Below are 26,198 nucleotides of genomic sequence, written 5' to 3'. Positions count from 1 at the left end.
CAGCTACCTTGTACTAATACCTGACCTGAGCACGAATGTCATATAGTCATTGTTGGATTACCTACGGCACGGTGACTAAAGGCGATCGATTTGTTTCGTTCATCAGACATCAGGAAGCCCTTCCTTCCATGACGTGATTCCCAATGAATATCTCAACCGTATCGTGTCTTAAAGTTTGCACAGTGAATAAACAGTTGCTTCCAAAATTTCCTTTATTATCAATCAGTAAATAGTGGTGCGATACAAAAGCAAACTTCAAAACACATATTTCATCCTTGCTAACTGGAAAAGCGTATAAGCGAAACTGGTTCCCTTGTTTCTAGTAGAGCAATAAGAAGAGTCACTCTTCGTGTAGGCACAACATTTCGTCAGTCGGCTCAACGTCCGAGAGGACTGCGAATTCACAACTTCAGGCATCTCGTAACACTCAAAACGTTCCGATAAGTGGTAGGAGAATGGAAGAATTATTATCTGCACGTTAGTGACCGAACTATATGAGGCTACATTATGGAGCACCCTTTCCGCTTAGCTCCCTTCCCGTCAGGATCTTCCATAGTCAGCGTCAGTGTGCGTTTCTTTTCGAGCGCCAACAACTGTTGGAACAATTCTGTAATGTTGTCGTTGTTCTTTGCGCTTGTCTCGATGAATCCTGTTCCCCATTTGGCTGCCAATTTCGATCCCGTCTCTGTGGCCACCTCTCTTCTCTGAAACGTTCAGTCAAAGCTCAGAAGTAATGAAAGTGTAAACTTGCTTAGATAAAACTTCATCTCATTTCGCGTTATTCATTAAACCTAAGAGCTACATATTTAAAGCATCTGTAAGTGAACTCAAATGTGTATGTGGAAAAGTAAAAGTACAAAATTTGCATTTTCTCTCCAAAAGGAAACCCATTATCTTTGATTAACTTCTTCAGCAGCAACTCACAAAACTTATTTTGAGAAGGACATTTTCAATAGTCAGCAGATCTATTCTAATGTCAAAAGTTGTGTGGCTGCGCATTCATGATAATTACTGAGGATCTATCAAACAGTTGTTTTTTTTGCGGTGTCAATATCGTTAAAGGCATCACCCCACGAATCTGAGGTGGTGCAGATTTCAGGTGGAGTATTCGTATACGGGATGGGAGACTACGGAAAGGGGAGTGATTCCGTCCATTTCTTCCTAATTGCGTAAAAAAACGGCCCGGAAGATACGGCTTCATTCGTTTTGGCGCACTATTTTGTACAAGACGTTCGATTGGAGCGCGCCAGTCTTATGAGGGGTCGCATCTTCCGGGCCGTTTTTTTACGGCAATTAGGAAGAAATGGACAGAATCACCTCCCTCTCCGTAGTTTCCCATCCCGTATACGAATACTCCACCTGAAATCTGCACCACCTCAGATTCGTGGGGTGATGCCTTTAAAGGCATCACCTCACAAATCTGGGCTGGTACGGATTTCAGGTGGGTTCTACTTATGACGGGATCGTAGATTGTGAGAAAGAGGGTGATTCCGCTCATCTCTCCCTGCATCACTGTATAAAGACGGCTTCGGAATGCGGTTCCTCATGATGTCCTCTATTGCAACGCGTCACTTTTGCCCCCAGCCCCGCTTGGTATTCATTCGAAAATCCATTCGAATGCCCCGATAGGCAATTCACTTCATTCCCCACAATCTACGACCCTGCATGGGTATAACCCACCTGAAATTCGTACCACTCCAGTTACGCTGGATGACGCCTTTAAAAATAATTGCCAAAGCTACTGCAATAAAAATAGGACACGGCTGGATGCAAAGCGGGCGGAAATTCTCAAAATCGCCACCAAGTCGCCTTGTTCGTAAGACACCGTTAAAATGTATTTCTCATTGAAGAACTTCGCCTCGTATTCTTTGTTCAAAATTTAAACAAACCTCCTGGTCATCGCTCTTATTTCCGACCAGCATGATTGGTGTCTCGGCCAAGCTGTTCCCCTTAACTTCCATCAGAGTCTTCACAATTGGCGCAAGTTCTTCCAGCGACTGTTTACTGAAAAAATAGGAGAATATGAATGAGTTGGACGATATTTAGCCTTTCTGAGAAGGCTACTCATAAGGAAAGCACGTTGATCGTAACAACTACATAGAAGCAATTAGTGGGAACTTCTCTAGTCGAACAATAGGTATATAATAGTTCTCTTGAACCAGAAAATTGAAGCGCCGGTACTTCTACATAACATCTTAAAGGATAAAGGACAAAATGTTTGGCATTAACCAATCCTCTTGGGATGCGCCACACGTTCACTTCAATTCAGAATCGTTTGAGTTTACGAGCGTGTAACTGGCCATATCACCTGCGGGGGCTGGCCTATGTGTCAAGTCGGTGTTTTTATCCTCCCAGAGAAGTCTGATACCAATTAATACCAATCATTTACCAATTAATACCAATCTGATACCAATCAAAGATGTCCTCAAAGAAAATCTTTGAGGACATCTTTGATCTTATGTACAGAAAGCGAAATATCCAAACTTCAGGTGGCAAAACGTTGTCTGGTCCTCCTAAGACATTCAACTTCTACAATTAAAAGCATCACCCCACGAATCTGGGGTGGCGCGGGTTTCAGGTGGAGAGTTCCTACACGAGGTCGTAGATCATGGAGAGAAGGGTGATTCGGTTCATTTCTTGAAGATGAAGCGTGTGCACAAGGCTGGCGCGCTCCAATCGAACTCGTTGTGGAAAATAGTGCGCCGGAACACTCGAAGCCGTATCTTCGAGGCCACTTTTACGGCGATTAGGAAAAATGGACGGAATCACTCTTCTCTGCATAATCTACGACTCCGTATAATCATATAACCCACCTGAAACCCGCTCGACCTCAGATTCGTGAGGTGATGCCTTTAATTTGATTTTTACGACTGAGTTCGTCCCTTACGACCAATTCCTGCGTTGGTTGGAATCCGAAAAAGAGGATTTGTTTTTAATTTAATTTAGTTTTGCTAACATAAAAGTTTTCAAATGATGCAAAGTGACTACCACTTACATCATGTACCGTGGCCCATATAAAGTTTGACCGGCTATGGAGGATTCATTTTCAGACATTTTTTGTGCTTCACTATGATGTTATTGGTTTTCTCCATATTTTTAGTTCTATTATCGCCACTCTTATTGTCTCTTTCTACATAACATTTCTACATGACGGTATCACTTGAGGATCGTTCGGCAATAGTCGCCATGTGCAGACGCGGGTCGTCAGTCTGCAAAATTTCAAAGACGTTCAAAATTCATCGTAAGTATACCACATCATAAAACATTTCAAAGAGATTGGGAGGATTTGCGGTTCCTGCCCTTTGATAGGCCGTCAAGGACAAACGTTGTCGAAAGCAAACCTTGGAGGATGTGGTGATTCTTTGGACCAAAGAAAACACTAAAGATATTGACTAGGCTTTCTAACGAGATTGGGCACCAGCCCATGGCGCAAAGAAAACACTGAAATGGTTCGAATCCAAACTATCGAGTATCTGGACGACGGAATTTTGGCCGTCAAACTAACCCGACTTCAATTCTTTGGATTTTGCTATGTGGTCGATCTTGGAGCAAAAAGCCTGCTCTTTTAAACACAAGTCACTGAATTCGCTGAAACTATGTAGCATAAAATAGGCATGGGAAATCTCGCCGGAAATGGTCGCGCGCATCCACAAAATTTCCCAAAAAGATCAAATGCTTGTATTCATGCTAAAGGCGGTCATTTTGAATGTGATGTGTGAAGTCTTATGTAGAATTTTTGTGCCTAGTTAATAAAAGTAAATATTTCTTATTTGAATTGATTGTCGCAAAGATGTGGATAGTTTTTCTGCGTCATACTTCATGTGGACCACCCTGTACGTGGTAACGAGCCTGGGTTGCAGTGGCTGTGGATAATCTAAAGAAAAAATTGCGATCTTTGTCTTGGGTTCCAATGTAATTCCACAGCAGAGTAGTTCCAAGTGAAAGCCAGCCCGAGAGCCAGAGTAGAGTGGAACTAGCTGCACCACTGCGACGAAACGCTCGCAGTCAACAGGGTGGTTTAAAACCGTGTCGTGAAGCTTACTTGACGAAACGCTTGCACCCTAGATCAAAACGTCTTTTTACTGCACTGTTCTTGAACTAGCTGGCAAACTCCTTAACGTTCATCGTCCTCAAACTCGTACAGATAGTCGTGAAGAAACAGAAATTTTGTTACGTACTGCAGACTATAGCGCATTTTAGCACTGTGGATCAGGTAGGTGAGATAGAGATGACAATTTCCGTAGCAACAGTGAAAGAAGACAACATAGAAGCCCTTTGAGTTGAAAAAGCTGAGGGATTTGGAGAAGAACCGAAGCAAGTTGTAGAAATGTAGGAACAAGTTGGTCCAGCATATATATCGCATGTCACAGCTTTTCCTCTTTTACTGTCGTTTTGCTTCTACGAATTTATTTGACTCTACAGTTCTGTTACTTTTTTTTCCCTTTCCAGTCACTCCTAACCCTCCATGAAGCAGGGAGAAATGGAGTTTGGAAGCGATAACTGTTGCTCAGAGTTTTTAATACCGGTACACAAATCTGGTAGTACCACATACCATACTTCGCCTGGGCCAATGCACCAATTTATAGTATTTCTGTTCAACTCAGCAGTAACCTTAATGAGATATAGTGGGGTCAAAACGATATGAAGCACGGTGCATTTGCGTACACGTTCGAAGCGGCGCGGTGGAGGCTGCAGTTGGAACCGATGTGGGACCATCGCAAACTGCAGCTATGGATGGTCCCAGCAAGGGTCCCAGTGCGATCTTAACCGCTACGCTCCACTGCGCAACCTTGAAAGAAGTCGCGTACGCAATTGCACCGTGCTTCATGTCGTTTTGACCATACTATATGCTGTGAAGCTCGAGTGTCTAAGGAATGTACCATGACAACATTCACTCACAACACAGTAATTCGAATTATTTGCCCTTTTATTCTTTATTCCTATTCCTTGCTGAATTCCTGATTTCGAGACCTAACAGCAAAAGCAACTAAAGTGTGGGCTTAGCCTGCTTAGGTATCGTCATGGCAAGGCTTCCCCGATTCAAACCCAATGAAAGTTTAGAAGTATACAGCTACCATATGGTATGGGATTGTAAAAGTGGAGAAGGTTGTTGACCTCCCGCACCTTTGACTAACGTCCAGTGTTCTAATTTCCTCACATGCACACTTCTAATGCAATCATGGACCTCCTCTACGTTATGTATCAGTTTTAGGGCAGTAGAAGAGGATCCGATGTACAGTGAAGAAGTCCGAAAATATCTCACTCCCTTCATGTCTCTCACACCACTATTCTTCCATCTTCGACAAATCCTTCAAAAAACTTGTCGCTTAGGAAGCAGGAGAAAATACAGTCAGGGATATTGACTGCATCGTCAAACGGATTATGCTAAGAGTATCCTGCTTTATTCCAGTCCTCCCGAAAACATTCAGTTGAGCAATAAGTCGTGAGTTTTGTTTTAAACATAAAAATGCACCATTTTAGTGGCCTGTAAAATGAAGATTCATAGAGTTAAAGTTAATCGTAACACGATTGTCGCGCACAACAAGAGGTTAGAGATCGAAACGCTCATAACTTATTCGTCAACTCCATAGTGACCAGTACATCTCTGCTTCCCTAAAATTGTGATAGAACCTGTCACACGAATGCCGCCTTGTTATTGTCCATTTCTCTAATGAAGCGCATGAAAATGAGAACCAATTTCGCCCATGTGCCAAGTCAACGTTTTATCCTCCCAGACAGGTCTCTTTCCATTTTACCGATCCCAGTGGTTTGAAAGGCTTGGTTGGCACTACAGCAGATACGAACCTCCTATCGATCGTGCAGACACGGCGGAACCTCACACCGTCTACACCCACCCCGATGAAAAGAAAAGAAGAATATAGCAACAATTTTTTCTCTTTCCCTTTTCTCTTTTCAATTCGATTCTGAACTAGTCTTCGTGAGCAAAATCAGGGGATGCCATAAACATTATTTGCAAGCCTGATTAGCAAAATCTGATTAGCTTTCGGAAGTCGAAAGCATTGCAACGGAATTTTCTGGTCATATTCTAATAGCGTACTTATTTGCAGCTGAAAGTAAGAAAAAGCAAACAATTCAAGGAGATTTACGTTGCTAGTATTCAATTATCAAATGAACAGGCTTTCCATATTACGCGTGTTTTCATTGCATGTTTGTCTTGAAGTAATCATATTTCACCAAGGATATAAAAATTGCATCCGATAAAAAATGTTGGGTTGTAAGAGTGATGACATATTATCCACTTAACAATAAGATGCAAAAATTGGCAGATAACAAGGAAATCTTGGATAATTAATTTCACCCTTATAAAATCGCTATAAAATCATAATCATTTGTGAGACTAGGGAAGGAATATGTACATAGAACCAATTAGGGAACTATTGCACTTCCACGCAGACACTTTTACGTTCCAGAAAAAACGGTTGCAGTCCAAAGGAAATTCTTAATTTTCCCTTTTTTTATACTAATTATTCAAAGAGGTTTAGAGAGACTGTGGAGGGATGCTTCAGAAGGTCTAAAATGATTGAAGGTCCACCTTCTTATGCAACCTCGTTTCTTTTTTCTAAGAAGGTCAATAAACAAATTACAAACTCTCAACAATCTTCAAGAACTGTAACTGAATAATAAACTTAAGAGAGATATTAAGGAAAAATGGACGCGAACTAAAACTAACTTTTTATATTCTATATTCAGACATTATCAAACGAGCCCACTCAATTTCTATTCTGCAGTCATTCTTTCGTAAGCATTAGTTGACTGGGCTCACCACCGGGTACTCGGACAACACACATGTCCTATTGATTGAGGTGCATCAGTTGGTGCACGATGAATAGAAACGGAGGTTAAAGGGACTAACTTCCTGTCCCTCTAGCGCTGCTTTCTTCGTTTAAACGCATCACCCCACGTATCTGGTGTGGTACGGGTTTCAGGTGGGTTATGCCTATACGAGGTCGTAAATTGTGGGTAAGAGGGTGACTCCGTCCGTTTCTCTCTGTATCAGTGGAAGCGGACGACTCCGGAATGCTCTTTCTTATGATGGTGGGGAAGAAGCGCAATGGCGCAATAGAGGACGTCATAAGAAACAGCATTCCGGGGTCGTCCATTTCCATTGATGGAGGGTAAATGGACGAGATCACCCCTTTCCCCATAATCTACGACCCCGTATACGGATGACCCGTCTGAAACCCGTACCATCCCAGATTCGTGGAGTGATGCCTTTAAGTCAGCAAAGGGGTTAACTGTCATTATTTCAAGAGAATTTTCTTGAGAGAGCTACTACGAAAAGCCACTATCAAGAAAAAAGAAAATGAAAGGATTGTGTGGGAAATTGTCTATGTGGAGGTGAAGGAACTAAAAAAGAAGTAAGATTTTCGGAAGCGAACCTTGTAACAGAGTAAATGAGGACGAATGCGTGTCCTTTAGAGATAGACAACCGTTGCATGGCCGGAAACTGGTGACTTCCTGTAGTGTCTGTAATTTGGAGCGTGCATACATTCTTCTGGTTGCAGCTGATAACCTGGAATAGATATCTGTAAAGTTCAAGCTACCCGATCGTGCTTGCAAGATCTCTATGAAAAGTGGTGAGGAATTGATGTAATGCTTCAACCGTCTAAAATCGGCCAAATGCTACCCGTAAATCCTTCCATTTAGACTTCATTTGAACAAAATAAATCTCGCTGAGGTCCATTTTAATATTATGCAACACAACATCCAACATTAGCAGTCAGTGGTAAAAATATCATAATCAACCATTTGAATTGTCTACATTGAAAAAGGAGAAATTGTACAATAAGAAAAATTAAAAGCGCCTACGTAAGCAGAATACAAGCCGCTATTTTGTTTTTGTTTTTAATCTGCAATGTGTCCACAAGTTTCGGAAGTCATGCCGTATCTTCTACAACTTAAAATACTCTGGACCCCTACTACCGAGCTATCCGTTTAATCATCAAACTTTTTCTCCATTATTTAGTGCTAGGGTAACTAGCACTACACTTCTAAGGAAAAACGCCTAAGAGACGAGAAATTCCGATCCTCCAAAGTCAGTGAGAAGCTATGGGGACTGAGTGACAAAACAGAGCTTGTCTATTAGCAGTTGGTAAAAGTTAGTGGCTTGATGACAATTGAAAATTGGACAGCACCATTAAAATCGTTACAAGATCACTGAAATGGAAACATCTGCATCAAAGCAAGATTGAAGTCCTTGCTATTCGTGGATACTTACCGTAGCCACAATTGCAAATCTGCTGAGAGTAATTTTGCTAGTATAAAAAGGACCTCTACATACATATATAATCCTAATATGACTAAATAGTACATAATATGGGTGAATTTCGTGGAGCCCAAGTAGCTTCCCACATCAGCTGCACAGTTGATGATTCGAAACCGCAGTAAGCTAACCAAGCCGTCCATCTTTCTGAGATCTTGATTAAATTGGTGTCACATTTGTTTGGGAGTATAAGCGCGCTTGCTTGACAAATCAGAACCCTCTCAGAATAATTTTATAGGCTACAAGCACTTCCACAAACCACTACGTTTCTGAAATAAACTCAAATCCGCTAACGTAGAGGACAAAAAGCAACGCCGCCGGCTTTATCCCCTATCCAGTATGTAACGTACTGATTAGTTACAGAAGGAGTGAAAAGACCTGGAAAGGAGTACTGTTTAAACATCACCCTCAGGTCGTAGAAATCGTAATCAGACCACAGAATAAAAATTGAAATGCGGTTCAATCCCAATATGAAAGGAAAGTGCGGAGTCATGAGAAGATTAGGGGAGTGCGCTTATTGCAGTTCTGAATGATTTTAAAAAAACCCGAAATAAAAACTGCTAAAGTCAATGTGCGGGCTTTTGGTCCTATGACAGGAGCTAGAACTTATGCACTTTATTCCTTCGTCTCTGAATACTGGGATGCTGTTCACCTGAAAGGGGAGGATAAAACAACACACTTTATCATACAAACATTGCACTATTTATACGTTTATAAACAGAATTCGATGACTGCTGTAAGAAACCATTTCGGCATTTGGCTTCAAGCAATAGCACGAAGAAATTAGTTTCCAGGAGACACTGTATATAAAATTGGTCGTGCCCTTAAAAAAGTGGCGAGCAACAAAAAAAGGGAATTTGGCAATTCATAAATTTAAATGGATTCTGCTAGCGTGGGGCTGATTTAGCGCAGTCGACAAGAAATCTGACTGTTTCCGCATTATTAATCGAGCTGGCGTCAAGGTGCCAACAAAGCCTTTCATCACTTCGGTATTTCGTCGATAAATTGGTACCACTGGGAGGATAAAAACACTGACTTCATCGGCTCATTGCAAATCTGAACGCGCGTTCATGACCTCATGCGAACTCTATACTGAAGTCGAACGCGTAGACGTATCCTCTAAGGCTGGATCAATATAGTTCACTTTATTCTTTGTCCTGCTAGTGCATTCATTGTATAATGGTGGTTTTGCTTATGGAGAAATAGAAAAAGAACAACAACAAAGAGTGAAGATCTATAAAAAGGACACGGATGTTTTTTTTTTGAAAGAAGATCAAATTTGAGAGGTTCCTCCATCACATCTGAAAACAAAAAAATCGCAAGTTTTGGAATACCTTAGGGCAACACCGGACCGAACTTAGTAGCCCTCTATTTAGCTTCCGTTACCTACATAGGAATCTTCGTCACTCACGTGTATACCAGTCTTCACTACTGTTGTTATCTTGGACATTGACGGCATATCGGGACAAGCCTTTCTTCATAAGTTTATGGGAGATAAGAACGCACCCCGGGTACTCCCCGTACTCTCCAAGGCTTAGATGCATAACTGCAAACATATTTTTCTGATTTTCACACTCAGTGACTTCCATAGTTATGAATACTCTTTAAACTTAGTGAGGAAGCATACAATGAAGCTAATTTTCCGCTGTTATGGATACCACTGAAGCAAGATCTGAGGCCAGAAGCATTATATTAGGTTGACTAGTTATTTTTTGCACAAGCTTACCCTTTAAATTTCATGGTTTCCTAACCACACATTGAAGATGTTTCCTAATCCTAATCGATATATTAAATATATATTGAACACTGGTCTCCACTATAGTGTCCCACCTCTCTGGGAGGGATACAATTCCCTGGGACCAGAAGCTGAAGGGCTAAAACTCAAAGAAAATGACAAGAATATTTGAGCAGCAAAGAAATTATTCGTAGGTATACTCTGAGACAGTTTTTGCCTCAGAGAATGCCTAAGAATACGGTAAAAGTGGTGGTTTAATGGGGCGAGATGTGGGGAATGGGGTGGCTGGAGGATCGTAAGCTTCTCTAATCATTATAGAAGACCTACAGTTGTGAATATCTCCTCCTTAGAGTAGAACATCACAAGTTTTTAACGTAGGTTGGCGGTTATAGTTAATCCCGAGTCACAAGCAAGTGGAGACTAATCCTGCTCCTAAATTATCGAGAAAAATCTACGCCAAGGAAATGCAGAAAGAGAGTAAGTTCTTAGTCTTTGTTGGACTTCTGAAGAATGTTCGCTGTGAAATTGGAAACTGAATAAGGGTAGTGTAATAAAAAGGATGAACGGGCAGCGGATCCCATGAAATGGATCACGTTTCGATTTCTGTGAGCTGCTATATAGGACCACGGTTGAATTAGTATGCGGATTCAGCTGAACCCCAGCATAGAAAAATAACAGCAGGACAAGCACGTAGGACCAGCGAGAGAAGTACCAGGCGTGTCACACTTTCGTACAACAGTTTAGAGAATCATGCGCGAACAGAATCTCTCACCTGCCTATAGGTATCCTCAATTGTAGGGACGTAGTTTTCTGAGAAAGTTCCTTTGACGAATCGCTGAACAATCGACGATTTGCCAACACCTCCGGCTCCGAACACGGCGACACGGTAATCGGACGATGACGCCTCGCCGACACGGGCGCTCTGAAATTCATTGATAAATGTTTAACATTAATCGACTACTAATGAAACTGACCGAACTAGAGGAGTTCGCCGTTTCCTCAATGCTGATTGTCGTTCTTTCTGGAAAGCACAGCAGAATTTGGAGGCGACGAAGACACTAACGAGCAAGAAAAAGGAATAAGCGATGCGAAAGAGACAAATTGCATTGGACTGGAGCGGATTTTTCAGAGTTTTCCTGTGTTAGGGTCTCTCATGCACTTGGTGCTGAATAAATCAGCGAAATCTCATTCGTGCACATCTCGCAAGATTTTGTTCCACACCACACAACGAACAACCCCAAATGTGACAGATGGAAAAGGAGACGAATCGATGATTTTAATTAACATTAAAATAAATAAAGAGTGGAAATAATTTCGATGAAGACGAGACTGAACCATCAATCTGTGGGAGGAAGTAATATCATAAGCGATATGTGGAAAAAAAAACAGTTTCGGTTTTCAAGAGCAAATGGGCTGTACGTATTGTATTTAAACTAGAAATACTGTGTTTAATGCAGTAAATTTCACATGTAAAAGGCGACATTTACTGGATTTGTTGTTCCAAAGATGCCTTATTATAAAATGAATTATGCTTATGTCAACAGTGTTTTCTCTTCACAAGAGAGAAGTACCCACCCGAACTCAAGGACAGGTGGTATTATACGAGTGTCTGTTTCACAACTAGTAAAGCAGTGATGAAGGATAAAATGCTTAATGAAGCTGATGAATCCTTTCGTGATGGGCCTGCGCGTTCGACCTTAGTGTTTAGTTTCATTACTAGAACAGCTCCATAGATGGATAGAATAGATCTTAGATCTCATTTTGTTGTAAAACATTTCTTTGAACTCTTTTACTACCAATCCATCCAATTTAAAATGGAAGCTAACATCCAGTTTCATCTGCAAAGAAGGAAAGGATATTTCAGATTTTGTCGCTTCATAAGTTTCAGTCCACAGAGTTTCAGTACTATAATCCACATATTTCTGAAAACACACAAAAACTATTATGAGGAAAAATACGACAATAGAACCCTAGATATATGGACGTTGCTAAGGGATTCGCAGTTGTTTCAAACCCTGCTGCATGCCGCTGTTAAGTGAAAGAAATTTTTTTAAAGTGTCTAAGCGTCCTGGAAAGAACACATTGCAAGGGTGCAAATGAATAATCAAATCTAAAGTCTGAGTGACCTTCCAACAAAGACCGGGGATGGACAACTACTGAATTCAAAAACAACAGCATCAAAAACAATTGAGGTAGCAGATAGGAGATCCCAGATGGAAGAAGTCGCAGGAGCGGAATTGGTGGCCGTTCTGTGAGATCGATGTGGCGGGTGAGGTCGAAGGCTGCGAGAACTCGAGATGAAAACCCGGCCATTCTGTTCTGAAGTAGTATCTCTGCAATATCGTCACCACGCCCTTGTCCTAACTTTAAGGCATTGGATTTCGCTAGCTATTTGTTCCGCTCCATCAAACAAGCTCAGTACGCGATATCGTTTCTGCCATCGAACACCTGACTAACCGTTACGAGCTTCAGCAAAACAATTTTGAATAGGGCAGCAATGCAGAAGAGGAGCTGAAAGAAGATCTGCGGGGCACCACCACATCATGTGTTCTGTGCATTGTTCAAAACTGCTAGAATAGTGTGGTCATTCTCCGGACGAGGCAGAGAATCTTTCAACAAACTGAGGCGCTTCCGCCACAGAGAAAAGTACATAATATGTGTGGGACTCCGAGTGGGCGAGTTAATAGAATGGAGTGCCGGGAAGAGCAAACAAAAACGAAAATTTCAATTTAAGTTTTTATATTCACCATCGCAGCTTCAGCGTACAACAATTTTAAAAGTAGACGGATGAAGTACGTCAGCAAACTGTTGCAGCTGCAAAGTTCACTCTCGGCAAAGACATAACGTTGCATCAAACTGAACTTCCCTGAAACAAACCTGATATGCATAGCTTTGATCATTAAGTGAATTGAAGACTTTATAGAACGAACAACGAGTATATATGTTCCATGAAGAGAGGATAAAGAAGTATAGTGACGATGCGTAACCACTAGAGCTCGACGAGACTTTAGGAGAAAGACAATTATGTTACGGAAACGAAGATTTAGGAGTAATTAGCAAAGAGATGCTCTTGCCTGCTTGAAGAGGAAGCAGCATAAGAAACACATGCAAAGGAGCCACACACGAGGGCCCCCATAAACCTGCGTACGTAGTCGACCTGAGCACGGCCGAGCATGCGCTAGTGCCGAATCCGGAGGTCCAACGTTGAATTAGCCCCGAAATGAATCGATTCAAAGCGCCCGAGCTCGCGCGAAAAGCACTACACCACTTATGAGATGCCATCGGCAATACCTTAACTACCCACAAGCGCATTTCATCTCAACACCTCGTATTCGTTGCCCTGAACTTTGAATGTGGTATTCGAAAAGTGGGGTTGTTCGCAAGCGGGACTCAATGAAGCCGTTTCTTCTGTCAGGCTGTTTCATTTCACGGGTTACTCCTCCTGTTATTTTGCAATTTCTGAACTGTATGCAAGAGTTCTGCCAATGCTTCTCAGCATCTCCGGCATTTCGTTTGAATATAAAGAGGAACTTATGCTACACAGTTTGCGCATTAAATGGAAGCAGAAGTGCTCAGCAGGTGGTACTTTCGAGTCCAACGAAGAACTCTTTGCTAGACGCTGTGAAGAACCTATAGATAAATTAGTGATTTTATGGAAGAGACGATTGTGACGAAGCTTTGTGGAATAGGGATTCAGCAATATGCGCGTATACTAGAAAAATCCAAGTTGACAAAAGAGCCATTCCGAAAACTACATTACTTGAAGCAAGACCCTTCTAGTGAACAATGTACAACAACAAGTAATTGCAAGCTAATTCACACAAAATGTCGTCTTCTTTCAAGCTTTTTTCAATATGGAACCTTCCTCATCCAGTTCTTGAGAGTTTCATTAAGAATACAATTCAATAATAATGTTCCCCTCAGACTTCCAAAACTTCTCTCTACAAGCGAACTATTTTCAACGTAGGATCGAGTAATGGATTTTCAGACAGTACATATGTTCCCTACTTCCGTCGTTGAGACAGACTCCTGTCTGTCTCATGCAACCTCTTTCTCTGCATGAAGATAGTTCGTCCAATTCTTGAAAGAGTTCATTCTTCAGGGAAGAACTTCAGAAATTGATGGGATGAGTACTCATTCCCTAGGAATTCGTATAGCCAGGGTTAATCATGTAGATGTAGGATGCAACCTGAGTTGTATCCTATCCACTTACGGAATCCAAGGAGAACAACGGCGGAAGTAAGGGAATCTCGTCGAATGTAGATATTTTTTTCGGTGAAAATTGCATCTCTTTCGAAAATATCCCAAGGGGTTGGCACCTCTGACAAGCAACTTAACTAGATATTAGTGCTTATTGATAGCTTCCCCTCCTTCAAGGATGATTACTTTACATACTTGACGCATGAATAGGCAGAAATGGAGAATTGAAGCAAATCTTTGGGCATCTATTGTTACCTGCTAAATTGAACTGCTAATAACTGAAATTGTTTGTAACGTTCAACTTTATCCTTCAAATAAGCTCCGACTACATTTTGCATCAGACTTCTAAACCTCTAATGTTCCACTCTAATATACGTTGGTTGTGTTTTGTAGTGTGAAAGTACGGGTAAAACAAATATGACTGTATATTTAGATGTTGGAGTCAATAAATAGAAAATAATTATAGGATAATTCAATAATTGTTTTCTTTATTAGAGCAGGACAATTGTAGGATAATTGTATTTGTAGGATAATTTTAGCATATCGCCGTCTCCACAAATCTTCCAATGCTGAATTTCCATAAAGCTCGTGCACTCTAGAGAGGGAACTTTATGATGTACAGCAGTGCAGCACGGTACATTTCAATTCAAAGAATTTATTCAGAAAGTGTTTTAGGTGTTTTAAAGGGGCTTAATTTGAAATAAGTTGAGAAGGGTGTTTAGAGTCAAGCAAATCAATCATCTCAAAATCAGTTTAAAAAGTTGAAAATATCCACAGCAAAGATTCTCTTTGAAATTCTTACTCTTAGTTAATAAATGACAGAGAGTGAGAGGAAACGACTGCTTGAATAGCGAACACAGAATATGGAATTTCTAAAGACGTTCCAAGAATGGAACGGGAATAATAGCCCTACTTATCCATTTTCCGAGCGAGGCAGTCGTGTAAGTGGACTGGGGAATGAAATCAACGAAAAGCTGTGAGTGAAAAGCAGAGCAAGATTGAATTGCATATTCAACGAGACTATCGAGGCAGAAATTATCCGTTAGCAAGCAACTCAAAGCGAAAACGCTTTACGACTACGATGAATGTAAAGACGCCAATCGAACGCCATCTACGGCCTTTCATTATTCACCAGACACCTGCAACTACGTGAGGGCTGCAGGCTGCCGTTCTGGATTCGAGAAATGCACGCAGTGTTACGACGACTCGCGTCGATGCATTGTTCTGGGTAGATTCGCAGCATTAAGTACTTGTATCTTCACCATCATATTAAGTCGCCCCGTGAATTATGCTCTTTTGAACGGGATTGAGCATTTTTCGTTGCGAAGAATTGATTTCTAAAAGAGGGGCATTGAATGTCTAACAAAGAGATGCAAGATGGTTGTAGAAACTAAAGACTACTAACTTCAAGTTCTAAAATCATTTTACTCATCTTTTCTTTGGAAATCATAAAATCATCAATTGTAGCGTAACCCAATATTTCAAAAATGATAGGTTCAGATGCAATATGAGCTCACAATGAAAATAGCTGCATTTTTAGAACTTTGGTTGGGAACGGTTCCTTAGCTACTGAAGACAGTGTTCACGCAAATTTTAGATGCTGGGTCTCTTCCATTAGCAAGCATGTTAGGTTTGGGACCTGGTTTGTAACCATCACAGCAAACATATTCTACAAATCCAGGAATCAGTCAGTTTAGAAGCGTCGGGCGGGTCACTTCCTGGAACTGAAGTCCTTTATTTATTTACCAGTCTGAACGTCCGGCTAAAGTCTTTCTTTCTGTGGTGTTTGCTTTGCTCGCTTTCACTGATCAACGAAAATTAATATTAGTGCCGTTTTCTGTGAAATTAGACTCGTGTATCTCTAACAATCATTCTTCATGTTTTTTATTATAACTAAAGACGAGAGATTTCATAGTCTTCCTTCTAAACGCGTCAGTTCTACATTTGGAGAACATTCGAGCACTCCTTTTCAATATATTATAAACCAAATTTAAAAGTATTACTCAAAATATGGGTTTTCCTCCTGTTGTTCCCCCCAACAGTTATCAAAGAATGATGCACAAAATGACGGGTAAGACATCACTCTACTGATAAAGATAACGTTCTACATCAGATCATGTAAACTGTTCGCTACTATTTAAGCAGCCGTTTGCATGCATTTTCCACTTTCTGAGGAAGGCATACTTCCAACCTGAGGCGAAGGAAGAAGGAAATAGAAACGCAGAGAAGTCGTAAAGGTGAAAAGCAACGCGCCCAGTGGCCACAGCTTTGCAGACTTTCTGTGGCGTCCGCTTCGGTCGCGTTCACCGATCAATGAAAATTAATAGTAGCAGCATTGGATGTGAAATAAGACTGGTGCACTGGTTTCTAATAATACTTTCTTTTTTTGTATAAAATTAGGGGCAAGTTTTCATAGATTCCCTTCTAAATGTCCCACATTCTGAGATCATTCAAACGTCAGCTTTAAATACTCCTTCCATACCAAAATAATACAGACACGATTTGAAAATATTACTCGAAGTACGGGTTTTCTTCTTATTTTCCCCAAAAGTTATCACAGAATGATGTTTTAGCATAAAATGACGTGAACAACATCATCGTACTCATAAAGATGACGTTCCACGTTAGATCATGTAAACTGTTGGACACTATTTGAGCAGCGGGTTTCTCTCATGTTTCCACTTTCTGAAGAAGGCATATTACCAACCTGAGGAAAACGTGCAAGGAACGGAGGAGCCATAGAGGTGGAAAGCAACGCGTCCAGTGGCCACGGCTACGAAACGTCCCATTTACCTTTAGCGACATGGACACAAAGTTATTGCGCACCATTTCGACGCCGTTGGACCGGTCACATCCCATTTTATAGCTTTCTGGCGCCGGCGTACCAAATCGACACCGGTGGACCCGTCCCACCTCCCTTTTGGAATTATTTTTTCACTCACACTCACACTCACACTCACACACACACACACTCACACACACACACACACACACACACACACACACACACACACACACACACACACACACACACACACACACACACACACACACACACACACACACACACACACACACACACAAGCACCACGTGACAGACTAAACCCGTTATTATATAGCATGATCATGATCATCATGATTATGACTCCCCCGCGTGTCTATTTCCTTTTTCGTTCCGTTCAAGTTGGTAGCATACCTCCCTCAGAAAGTGGAAAATGCATTCAAACGGCTGCTTAAATAGTAGCGAACAGTTTGCATGAAGCTATAAAATGGGATGTGACGGGTCCAACGGCGTCGAAATGGTGCGCAATAACTTTGTGTGCATGTCGCTAAAGGTAAATGGGACGGATCTGACGTAGAACGTCATCTTTATCAGTAGGGTGGTGTCTTTCACGGCATTTTGTGCCAAAACATGATTCTTTGATAACTGTTGAGGGGAAACAGGAGGAAATCCAATATTTCGAGTAATGTTTTTAAAGGCATCACTCCACGAATCTGAGGTGGTACGGATTTCAGATGGAGTATTCGTATGTGGAATAGTATATTATGCAGAGAAGTGTGATTCCGTTCCGTCCATTTCTTCTTAATTGCCGTTAAAAAAAACGGCCAGGAAGATTCGGCGCATGCACAAGGCTGGGACGCTCCAATCTGGCTCATTGTAGAAAATAGTGCGCCGGAGCGCTCGAAACCGTATCTTCCGGGTCGTTTTTACAGGAATTAGGAATAAATGAACCGAATCACCCTTCTCAGTAATCTACGATCCCGTATACGAGTACTCCACCGGAAATCCGCACCACCCCAAATTCGTGGGGTGATGCCTTTAAATTTCATCCATAATATATTGGTAAAAGGCATTTGAAGCTGAATTTTGAATGTTCTCCGAATGTAGAAGTGACGCGTCTAGAAAAAAGACTATGAAATCTTTTGCCTTTATTTATAATAAAAAAAAGATGAAGAAAGATTGTCAGAGATACACAAGTCTAATTTCACAGAAAACGGCACTAATATTAATTTTGTTGATGAGTGAAGCGATCGAAGCAAACATTGCAGAAAGTATGATGTCCGAATTTAGCCGGATGTTTAGACTGGTGATTACATAAATTACAAAATATTATATTTAGTTCCAGTCGTAGGACAGTATGGTTGCCCTAACATCTTGTTTTAAAAATGTACGACGTGGTGACATTGTAAAAATCAAACCACGCAGATTCGACACCCCATTGAGCCAAATTCTTGCAAAAAAGATAGGAACCTGAAACCTTAAAGATGAGGAATTCTATTATAAGTAGTTTCCTCCATTCGTGATAAGAGGAGCAGAAGAACAAAATTAAATAGTTTTTCAGAAAAGAAAGTTTATCCTAAAAACACTCACATCGCCGTTCTTTCTAACCTCTTAGTCTTTTTGGTATTTTGATGGGACAAAATTTTAAATTTTCAGACTTTTTTGGACTTGTCCCATGTAAATTTTAAGAGAACCAGATAGTGCGAAAAGTTTAAATTCTGCACATAGGAGTTTTCTTATTCCCTTTATCCAAGTGTGTGGATAAATGTTCTCCGAATGTAGAAGTGATGCGTCGATTTTCTAAAACATTGTCATATTTTTCTGGAATAGGAAAGCTTGCGACACTCCCAATTTTCGCTCACGTGTGTGATATTGAATAGAATTCAACACCTCAGAGTAGCTTAGCCAGCGTGTTGTATCGGAGGATGTTCTCTATCAGATGCTACAACACACAATTTCCAGAGTTTCGCCGTTCTTCCAAATTTTTGATGGAACAAAGATGGGAAAAATGGAATTTCTCCTACATTTCCACCTTTGTTCCATCTAAATTCCAAAAAGACTAAGAAGTGAAAAAAAGAGCGGTATAACCCTTTTGTAGGGCAAACATTCTTCTCTCTTTCAGAAGTGGTTTCAAGTTTATAACTCTTTAGCGAAAATTTGACTTAGTGGGGTGTCGAAGCTGTGTAGTCCCAAAGTCGTAAAATGATTTTTTTTAGGTTCTTTTTCGTCGTTCCTCTCTAATTCGACCTATGCATCTGACTCTTTTTTGCCACATCATATGCTTTAATCAGCATTTAGATATATTTCATAGATTTTAGAATAAAAATAGAATAGAATAAAAATTAAAATATTTCAATAGCAGTATTTTAAAAACATTGCAGCAAATTTGGTTCCTCTAGGTGATCCTTCGCTTCTGTCAGCTACCGATCTTCTCGTTTGCTTGTTCCTCGGCTAAATTTCAATATGTCGTTTTCGAAACACATGAAATTTCAAATACAACTGGCAAACTGGCTGCAACCGAGAACTGTCCCAGCAACATTGGAGAAGAAGAAGAAGAAGAAGAAGAAGGAGGAGAAGGGGTCATAGTCGAGATGGTCGTGCCCCATCACCACGTTTAATCCGCTCTCTGCATTTTCTTCTTCTAAATCGTGCTCCTTTTCTGAGTAGGAATACTATTTCTGTTTAGGCTAACAACTTTAAAAGAGCATTCCAAACAACAAAAAGAAAAGGGAGGATCCCAAACTACTTAGAGTGCGAAATTTACGCACGTGCGCAACATCAACTACTTTAAATACGCTGTGACACCAAAACCTCGTTGCTCGCCGGTCTCTAAAGCTACGTGGCAACTAAACTTTGAAGTGTATAGAATGTGAAAGTCACCGTCTGCATTCCTCATCATACAAGGCCATCATACTAAATCCTTAGAAGAAAAGTGCGTTTTTACCTTCACATCCTTCACATGAGGATCGCTGTCATCAGTTTCAGCTATTTTTGCTATTTGAATAATGTGAACTCATGAGTAACAAGCAGAAAAGGAGATTTATTTAAATTTATACATTTTCGTCGTAAATGAATTTATTTCATTTTATCTCCTATCTACTTCATATTTTTGGCATTGGCATTATCGAGAGCCATTTTCGCAAATTCGGTGATAACATTGAAAGCAGCTTCAAAAAGTTCGGGTGAGTCGAAGCAGTTGCTCCTTTGATATCTGAAAGAAAATCAACTCAACCCTAGAAGCGTCACAAATCCAACGTTTATTGAATAGGATGAAGCTTTTTGATGAGTACCGTATGGTTTTGATTGTTTCTCCCAGCTTGATCCTCCCTTTGGTATGATAGCGCTCTGTTTCAATATCGAGAAGACAGAAAATTCCACTTCGTGAACATCCATCTTTACAAACGAGCATAATCATCGACGTCTTGGCTTCTTGATCAATTGTGCTCCGAATCTGCAAGTAAAAACTTTCTTGAACTAATGATTAAGAACATTAAGGGTTCTCTATCTTGCAAGATCAACCCAGATTAAGCTTCTAGTGCAAGCCGTTTTTCAGGCCCTTATTCAATAAATCCTAAACAACACATTCGGACAACAGAGCAGAAAAAATTAGAATAATTGTTTGAAGATGTTCCACATTGGTACTGGATCTTCTCACGCGTTAGCTGGCTGTGCATCCACAGACAAATAAACGAGCAGTCGAGTTACTATATTTCTGAATTTCTCCACTACTCATCCTCACTGGTTCACAACCCTGCATGAATCTGATGGCAGAAAGTGAAAGACTACTTAGAGACCAAAAGACAAAGAATTCCAGACCTCCAGATCCCTTAATTCGGTAATGAAGGTGTGTGAGGGGTGCGCACCTCAATCCGATACAAAACTCATGGAAGTTTTGGCTTGATTCTTCCCCTTGCGGGTAAGCGAGTTTTGGATTGTGTGAGGAGACGGTTTTCAGACACATTTATGTTCCTCATGTAGGCATCCAAGGTCTCCAGAGGAGGAGGGAAAGATTTCTGAATTTATTATACCATGGTGATTAACACTATAAACGGGGACGATTCCAAGAGTTCTTCATCTCTACTTCGTACATTGGAATCGCCAAGTGAAGAATACCGTAATGAAATAGAACAGTTTATCGTCATTAAGGGATTGACGAATGTGGCTGTTGTGCCGAACGTCTATATGAGAGAGTGCCACCAGTATAGAGATCCTTTTAAGAAGTTTTTCTTTTCAGGGAAGAGAGACATACCACCGTTTCTCAATGTCCAGGTTCATTTGTGTAGGGGAAATTGGAAAACAAAATGGTATCGAAAAGTTGTAAAAGTTGTAAAAACATTCTGATTCACTACCAATCGGCGCATCCCTGGAGAACTAAAAAGTCAGTCATTGAAAATATGTTTAAGACAGCGGCAACGGTTTCGTCTGAGGCACAAGGACGCATTGCCTCCATAAACATGGCTAACCCCATTGCTGAGTCGAATGGGTACCCAGCAAAGGTCTCTCATAGGAATCGGAGCCATGCAACTGAGCGGCGGCGCCACAGGGTAGAAGAAGCAACAAAGATCCCTTTCTGCCTTCCTTTTATTTCGAATGACATGAGCAATGCAGTGTGAGCTAGCTTACGACAGGCGGGTCTGCAAGACTCAGTCAGAGTAGTGGACATACCACCTGTAAACCTGAAGCAGCAGCTAGTCCGCAATTGCGCACATGACAGACTTTGTGAGACACCTAATTGCATCGTTTGTCCGAACGGGAGGCAGGGTGATTGCGTGGTATCGGAGGTTATCTATCTAATCACCTGTCAGTTATGTGGGGCTGAGTACATTGGCGAAACAGGAAGATCACTATGTATCCGCATCAAGGAGCACATAGACGGGCTCGTAAAATCAAAAACATCATCCCTTTCAGGTGCTCATCGCTGACAGTGTCATGACAACACCCCTTTCAAGATAGCTGTTACTATTTTAGCACGCGAATCAGACGTTCTAGCGCGAAAAACATTGGAAGCGTTTTGGATAAATGCAAAAGGTCCAAAAATGAATAGAAAGGAGGAGTGCTTAGCCGTGACCAACGAGCTGGCTCTAGTATCAAGACCTTTGCGGATTTGATCTACGGGGTCATATGCGGGTCGCATCTTAATTAGTATTAGCGGAGCGATTGCACCACGCGGATATCCGCTAACATCACGGCAACGCGGCTACTGAGGTAGGCACAACGATTTGGACTTTGTTGGTTTTTGTTTCCGGGTGTAATATCCTAGGGGATGATGACTTGTTCTGGATGAGGCATTTGAGAGGATATATTGCAAATGTTCTTACTTTTCAGGCTCTCTTTCCAGACGAAGGCGACAGCGCCGAAACGTTAGCCGTAAGAAAATTTGTTAACAATCTTGGCTGCTGCTTAAATTCGACTATCAACAAGTTGCAATCTCTATGCTAAGATTCAAGGAAAATCGAACTTTTGCACCTCCGGTGCCAGGCTTGTTTGGGAGGATAAAAACACTGACTTGACACATCGTCTAGCCACCGCAGGTCATTGTATAGGCCAGCTAAACGTTCGTAAACCTCAAACCACCCTGAATTAAATTGAACGTGGGGGCGCATCCCAAGCGCATGGATTCACCATTCACCCATTTCGCCACACACTTTATCCTTTATCCTTTTACCGCAATGAACAACATCGACGGCGAATATGGTCGGCTCACGGAACATCTTGGGAACTATACAAGGAAAGCGGCGAGTTTTAAAGCCTGTAGAAAATGTCTGCATTTGGAAAACCTCGAGCTGATGCGACGGCGCGGAGCCGCAGGAGCCACAGACAATCTCGAACTCACGTGGGAGCTAGCGGCTTGCATGGAAGCGACTAGAGATCTCAGAAAGAAAAGCAACAGTATTGAATGGAGCAGCAGAAGCGGGCAAGAACTATATGCTATCAAACCACAACTTTGCCGACAGCGAAACAAAAATGACCGTCGTCCAGAATGTATACAACATAACTACAGGAACGAGTAATAGAGAAGGTCACAAATGAATTCTTCCCCGATTTCTTCATGTTCAGTTGCCTTTCCACCATTTGGGAAGAGATGCACATGTGTCGACAGTTGTGTTCTTCACTGATATGTCGACCTTCCGAAGTCGACATATCGGTGAAACATTTTGCTTCACCCGATCCCGACAGCTTTAAATTTGAACACCTGAAAAACGAACGACGGCCCTTATCAACAAATTGGCGAGCCTCTTCACTCGTTCACCTTAATCACCTTGATCACCTTGACTCCCGTTGATCTTCGAACTGCTCGAGCGGGCGCCAGTAATTCTTCTATTTGTCCCGATCGCGTGCCAGAGTAGCCCAGTGGTTCCTCCTTTCGCGTGGGACACGAAGAGCATCATATTTTTCTTTGAAGGACTTCGTGAAGAAATCTGACTATCGGGTCGGCGGTCTTCCCGTAGTGCGCTTAATATCGCGGGGAACCCAGTCGCTCTCGGCTTTGGTCCAACGGTTGTCATTAAAGCGCATCACGTGTCCGGCCCACCTTATTTTACTTTCCTTGGCAAACGCGGCGGCGTCTCTAATCTTCGATCGTTGACATAGGAGAGAACTTCGAATCCCGTCCCTCACTTGCGTGAAACAGGATACTCCTAGCATCACTCTCTCAATTGCGAGTTCAATGACGCTCACCGCGCTTTCTTCCTGCTTGCGAAATGCCCAGGTTTTCGAAGCATAGGTCAAAGCAGGAAGTACGGTGGTGTTAAAGAGGTGAGCACGGAGCCGGGTGTTCCTGGTCTTCTTCACTACATCCTCGATGCTCTTGTACGCTCCCCAAGCCGCTCGTCTCCTTCCGCCCAGCTCGGGGGTCAGGTCGTTCATCATGTTTAGTTCCCGACCCAGATAAACGTAGCTGGTGCATTCGGATATGTTCGTTCCGTTGAACGTGAATGGGGCATCCGAGACCCATCCGCTCCGCATAAACATCGTCTTTTGTAGATTCAGCTGAAGACCGATGCATCTACATGTTTCGTCGAATTCGGTCAGCATTCGTTTCGCTTGGCTGATGCTGATGTTATCAGTACGATGTCATCAGCAAAGCGCAAATGGTGTAGCTGCCGACCATCAATCTTCACTCCCATGTAGTCCCATTCCAACTTTCGCATTGCGTTCTCGAGGGTGGCTGTGAATATTTTGGGTGAAATTGTATCACCCTGTCGGACCCCCCTCTTCACGTGATGATGTTCCTGTTCTTGGCGAAATTTCGGTCGTGAAGTTACTGTACAACTCTCGAAGTACCTTTATGTACTGAGTAGGGACGCCTTGGTTGTCCAAGGCTTCCACGACCGCTTCCGTCTCAACCGAGTCGAAGGCCTTCCTTAAGTCGATAAAGGTGAGAAAGCGGCATCTTTTACTCTCGTGAAATCTCGATGAGTTTCGAAACAGTGTGAATGTGGTCAATCGTGCTGAATCCTTTTTGAAACCCTGCTTGCTCGCATGGCTGTCCTTCATCCAAGACTTTTTCAATCCCATTAAGGATTACTCCTGTAAAGAGCTTGTAGATGACGGACAGTAGGCAGATTGGACGATAGTTGCCGATGTCATGTGGATCTCCTTTTTATAAAACAACACGGTCTTGCTTGTCTTCCACTGTTTAGGAATCTTGCATTCCGACAGATAACGTGTAAAGAGTTTCGCCAAAGTGTTAATGAGTACTGGCGGAAGGCTCTTCAGGTGTTCTGGTCTTATTCTGTCGGGACCGGGTGCCGTACGATTTCTTACCGACATGATAGCATGTCGTATTTCGGACGGGAGAACCTCTGGAATGACTTGTCCATCTTCCCTCAGATGGTGAGGAGGCAAATGGACATGGCTGTCGAAGAGATCAGAGTAGAAGTCGTAGATGATTTTCTCCATCCTCCTTCTCGATGCAATGGCTGTTCCGTTTGGGTTCCGGAGAGCAGTCATCCTCGTCTTGCAACTGACGAAGTCTCGACGGGCATGGCGGATGCTTTTCCCCGCCTCTGCAGCTTCAGCTAGCACTTCTGCTCTTCTCTCTTTAAGGTCTTCCTTTATCGCCTCTCTGCAAAGCCTGACGCCTCTCTGCAAAGGACGTGAGTTCTTGGTTCCCTGCGGCTCGTGCTGCTCCACGCTGGCGTATCAGCTCAAGAGTTTCAAGAGACAGGCGCCTCTTGGTGGTTTTAAAACTCTCAGCCTTCTTCGCGCAGTCGTGAAGGTGTTCAACAAGCCGGTCATATTCCTCGTCGATGTTGTCCATTGCGGAATCTTCCCAAAAGCCGGCTAGCGTAGCGAAGAGATCTTAGTTGATGGTAGTCCTGGGATTTCTCTCCCTGAACTTGGCGGCTTTCTCTGCTCTCTTTGTGAAGGAAAATCTTCCTCGGAGAAGGCGATGGTCCGATCCCGTATAGAACTTTGGTACAACACCGATGTCCGTCAGGCAGAACCTTTTATTGACGATGATGTGGTCTATTTCATTACGGTACCCTCCACCGGGTGACTCCCACGTCCAGCATAGAGAGGAGGGCTTCCCATGGATGGTCTTAGTCGTCATGATGAACTCGGAGATCCTCTCCCCCTGGTCATTCCATTGTAGGCCGTGGGTACCGATGTGAAGTTCCTCCGGCGTTCTTCTTGGGCCAACCTTGGCGTTGAAATCGCCAATTATGACCTTGTAGAAGGCATGGTCTTCTCGGTAGAACTTCTCCAGGTCCATATAGAAAGCTTCGACTTTTTCTTCTTCGTAGCTTGATGTTGGAGCGTAAGCGACGAAGATAGTCAAAGCTGGTTTTGGGCCACATCTTCTCATCCGCAGACGTCCGATTCGGGTCGTAAGTTGTTCGAAAGAGTCGATGTTCTTTGCCATACTCGTGTTGACGAGAACGCCAACTCCACCAACACCTCTACTGTCGCATGTTCCTAAGAACAGTTCTTCTCCAGTCTCATATACGGCGTTGAGAGGGTGACGTCGTCTCGTTTCGGTCAGTCCGATGACGTCGTACTTGATCTTCTTGGCTTGCATCATCAGATCTTCGATGGCCGCTTCCGATGCAAGCGTACGTGCGTTATAAGTACAGATCGCCATCCCAGTCCTTTTCCGTTTTGGTAGCCTACATGACTCCTGCAACCCCGTCCTACCTGGCGCTACTGTACCAGGCTTTCCTCCGGAATCAGGAGACTCTTTTCTATTACTG

The 26,198-nt window shown here is 42.3% G+C and overlaps 7 protein-coding genes across 8 annotated transcripts; 1 reads left to right on the top strand and 6 right to left on the bottom strand.

Moving 5' to 3' along the window:
• Window positions 1–500: 500 nt before the first annotated feature.
• On the bottom strand, window positions 501–16,959 carry RB195_018399 (uncharacterized protein; the record flags this gene model as incomplete). 2 transcript variants are annotated; one of them, XM_064185836.1, is made up of 6 exons in its annotated part: window positions 501–704; window positions 1,890–2,004; window positions 7,401–7,534; window positions 10,792–10,941; window positions 10,994–11,040; window positions 12,477–12,564. In XM_064185836.1, 6 exons carry the CDS (start codon window positions 12,562–12,564, stop codon window positions 501–503), a joined length of 738 nt encoding a protein of 245 aa, XP_064041717.1. The 2 variants fall into 2 exon arrangements, with proteins under 2 accessions (XP_064041717.1, XP_013306537.2); XM_013451083.2 differs by lacking the exons at window positions 10,994–11,040; window positions 12,477–12,564 and adding an exon at window positions 16,927–16,959.
• A 3,138-nt stretch (window positions 16,960–20,097) lies between these two features.
• On the bottom strand, window positions 20,098–21,521 carry RB195_018398 (uncharacterized protein; the record flags this gene model as incomplete). Its single annotated transcript, XM_064185835.1, has 3 exons — window positions 20,098–20,212; window positions 20,292–20,452; window positions 21,465–21,521. 3 exons carry the CDS (start codon window positions 21,519–21,521, stop codon window positions 20,098–20,100), a joined length of 333 nt encoding a protein of 110 aa, XP_064041716.1.
• A 1,149-nt stretch (window positions 21,522–22,670) lies between these two features.
• On the top strand, window positions 22,671–23,012 carry RB195_018397 (uncharacterized protein; the record flags this gene model as incomplete). Its single annotated transcript, XM_064185834.1, has 1 exon — window positions 22,671–23,012. One exon carries the CDS (start codon window positions 22,671–22,673, stop codon window positions 23,010–23,012), a length of 342 nt encoding a protein of 113 aa, XP_064041715.1.
• Window positions 23,013–23,424: 412 nt separating this feature from the next.
• Window positions 23,425–24,036, bottom strand: RB195_018396 (uncharacterized protein; the record flags this gene model as incomplete). Its single annotated transcript, XM_064185833.1, has 1 exon — window positions 23,425–24,036. The coding sequence occupies one exon, from the start codon at window positions 24,034–24,036 to the stop codon at window positions 23,425–23,427; it is 612 nt and encodes a 203-aa protein (XP_064041714.1).
• A 489-nt stretch (window positions 24,037–24,525) lies between these two features.
• On the bottom strand, window positions 24,526–24,954 carry RB195_018395 (uncharacterized protein; the record flags this gene model as incomplete). The annotated part of the gene is made up of 1 exon (XM_064185832.1): window positions 24,526–24,954. One exon carries the CDS (start codon window positions 24,952–24,954, stop codon window positions 24,526–24,528), a length of 429 nt encoding a protein of 142 aa, XP_064041713.1.
• A 91-nt stretch (window positions 24,955–25,045) lies between these two features.
• RB195_018394 (uncharacterized protein) lies at window positions 25,046–25,264 on the bottom strand (the record flags this gene model as incomplete). The annotated part of the gene is made up of 1 exon (XM_064185831.1): window positions 25,046–25,264. One exon carries the CDS (start codon window positions 25,262–25,264, stop codon window positions 25,046–25,048), a length of 219 nt encoding a protein of 72 aa, XP_064041712.1.
• A 42-nt stretch (window positions 25,265–25,306) lies between these two features.
• Window positions 25,307–26,089, bottom strand: RB195_018393 (uncharacterized protein; the record flags this gene model as incomplete). Its single annotated transcript, XM_064185830.1, has 1 exon — window positions 25,307–26,089. The coding sequence occupies one exon, from the start codon at window positions 26,087–26,089 to the stop codon at window positions 25,307–25,309; it is 783 nt and encodes a 260-aa protein (XP_064041711.1).
• Window positions 26,090–26,198: the final 109 nt, after the last annotated feature.

This window comes from Necator americanus, chromosome II, assembly GCF_031761385.1.
Source record: "Necator americanus strain Aroian chromosome II, whole genome shotgun sequence".
In the NCBI taxonomy this organism is placed as follows: domain Eukaryota; kingdom Metazoa; phylum Nematoda; class Chromadorea; order Rhabditida; family Ancylostomatidae; genus Necator; species Necator americanus.
Note: the sequence above shows the minus strand (reverse complement) of the source record. Positions and strands in the feature narration are given on the sequence as shown.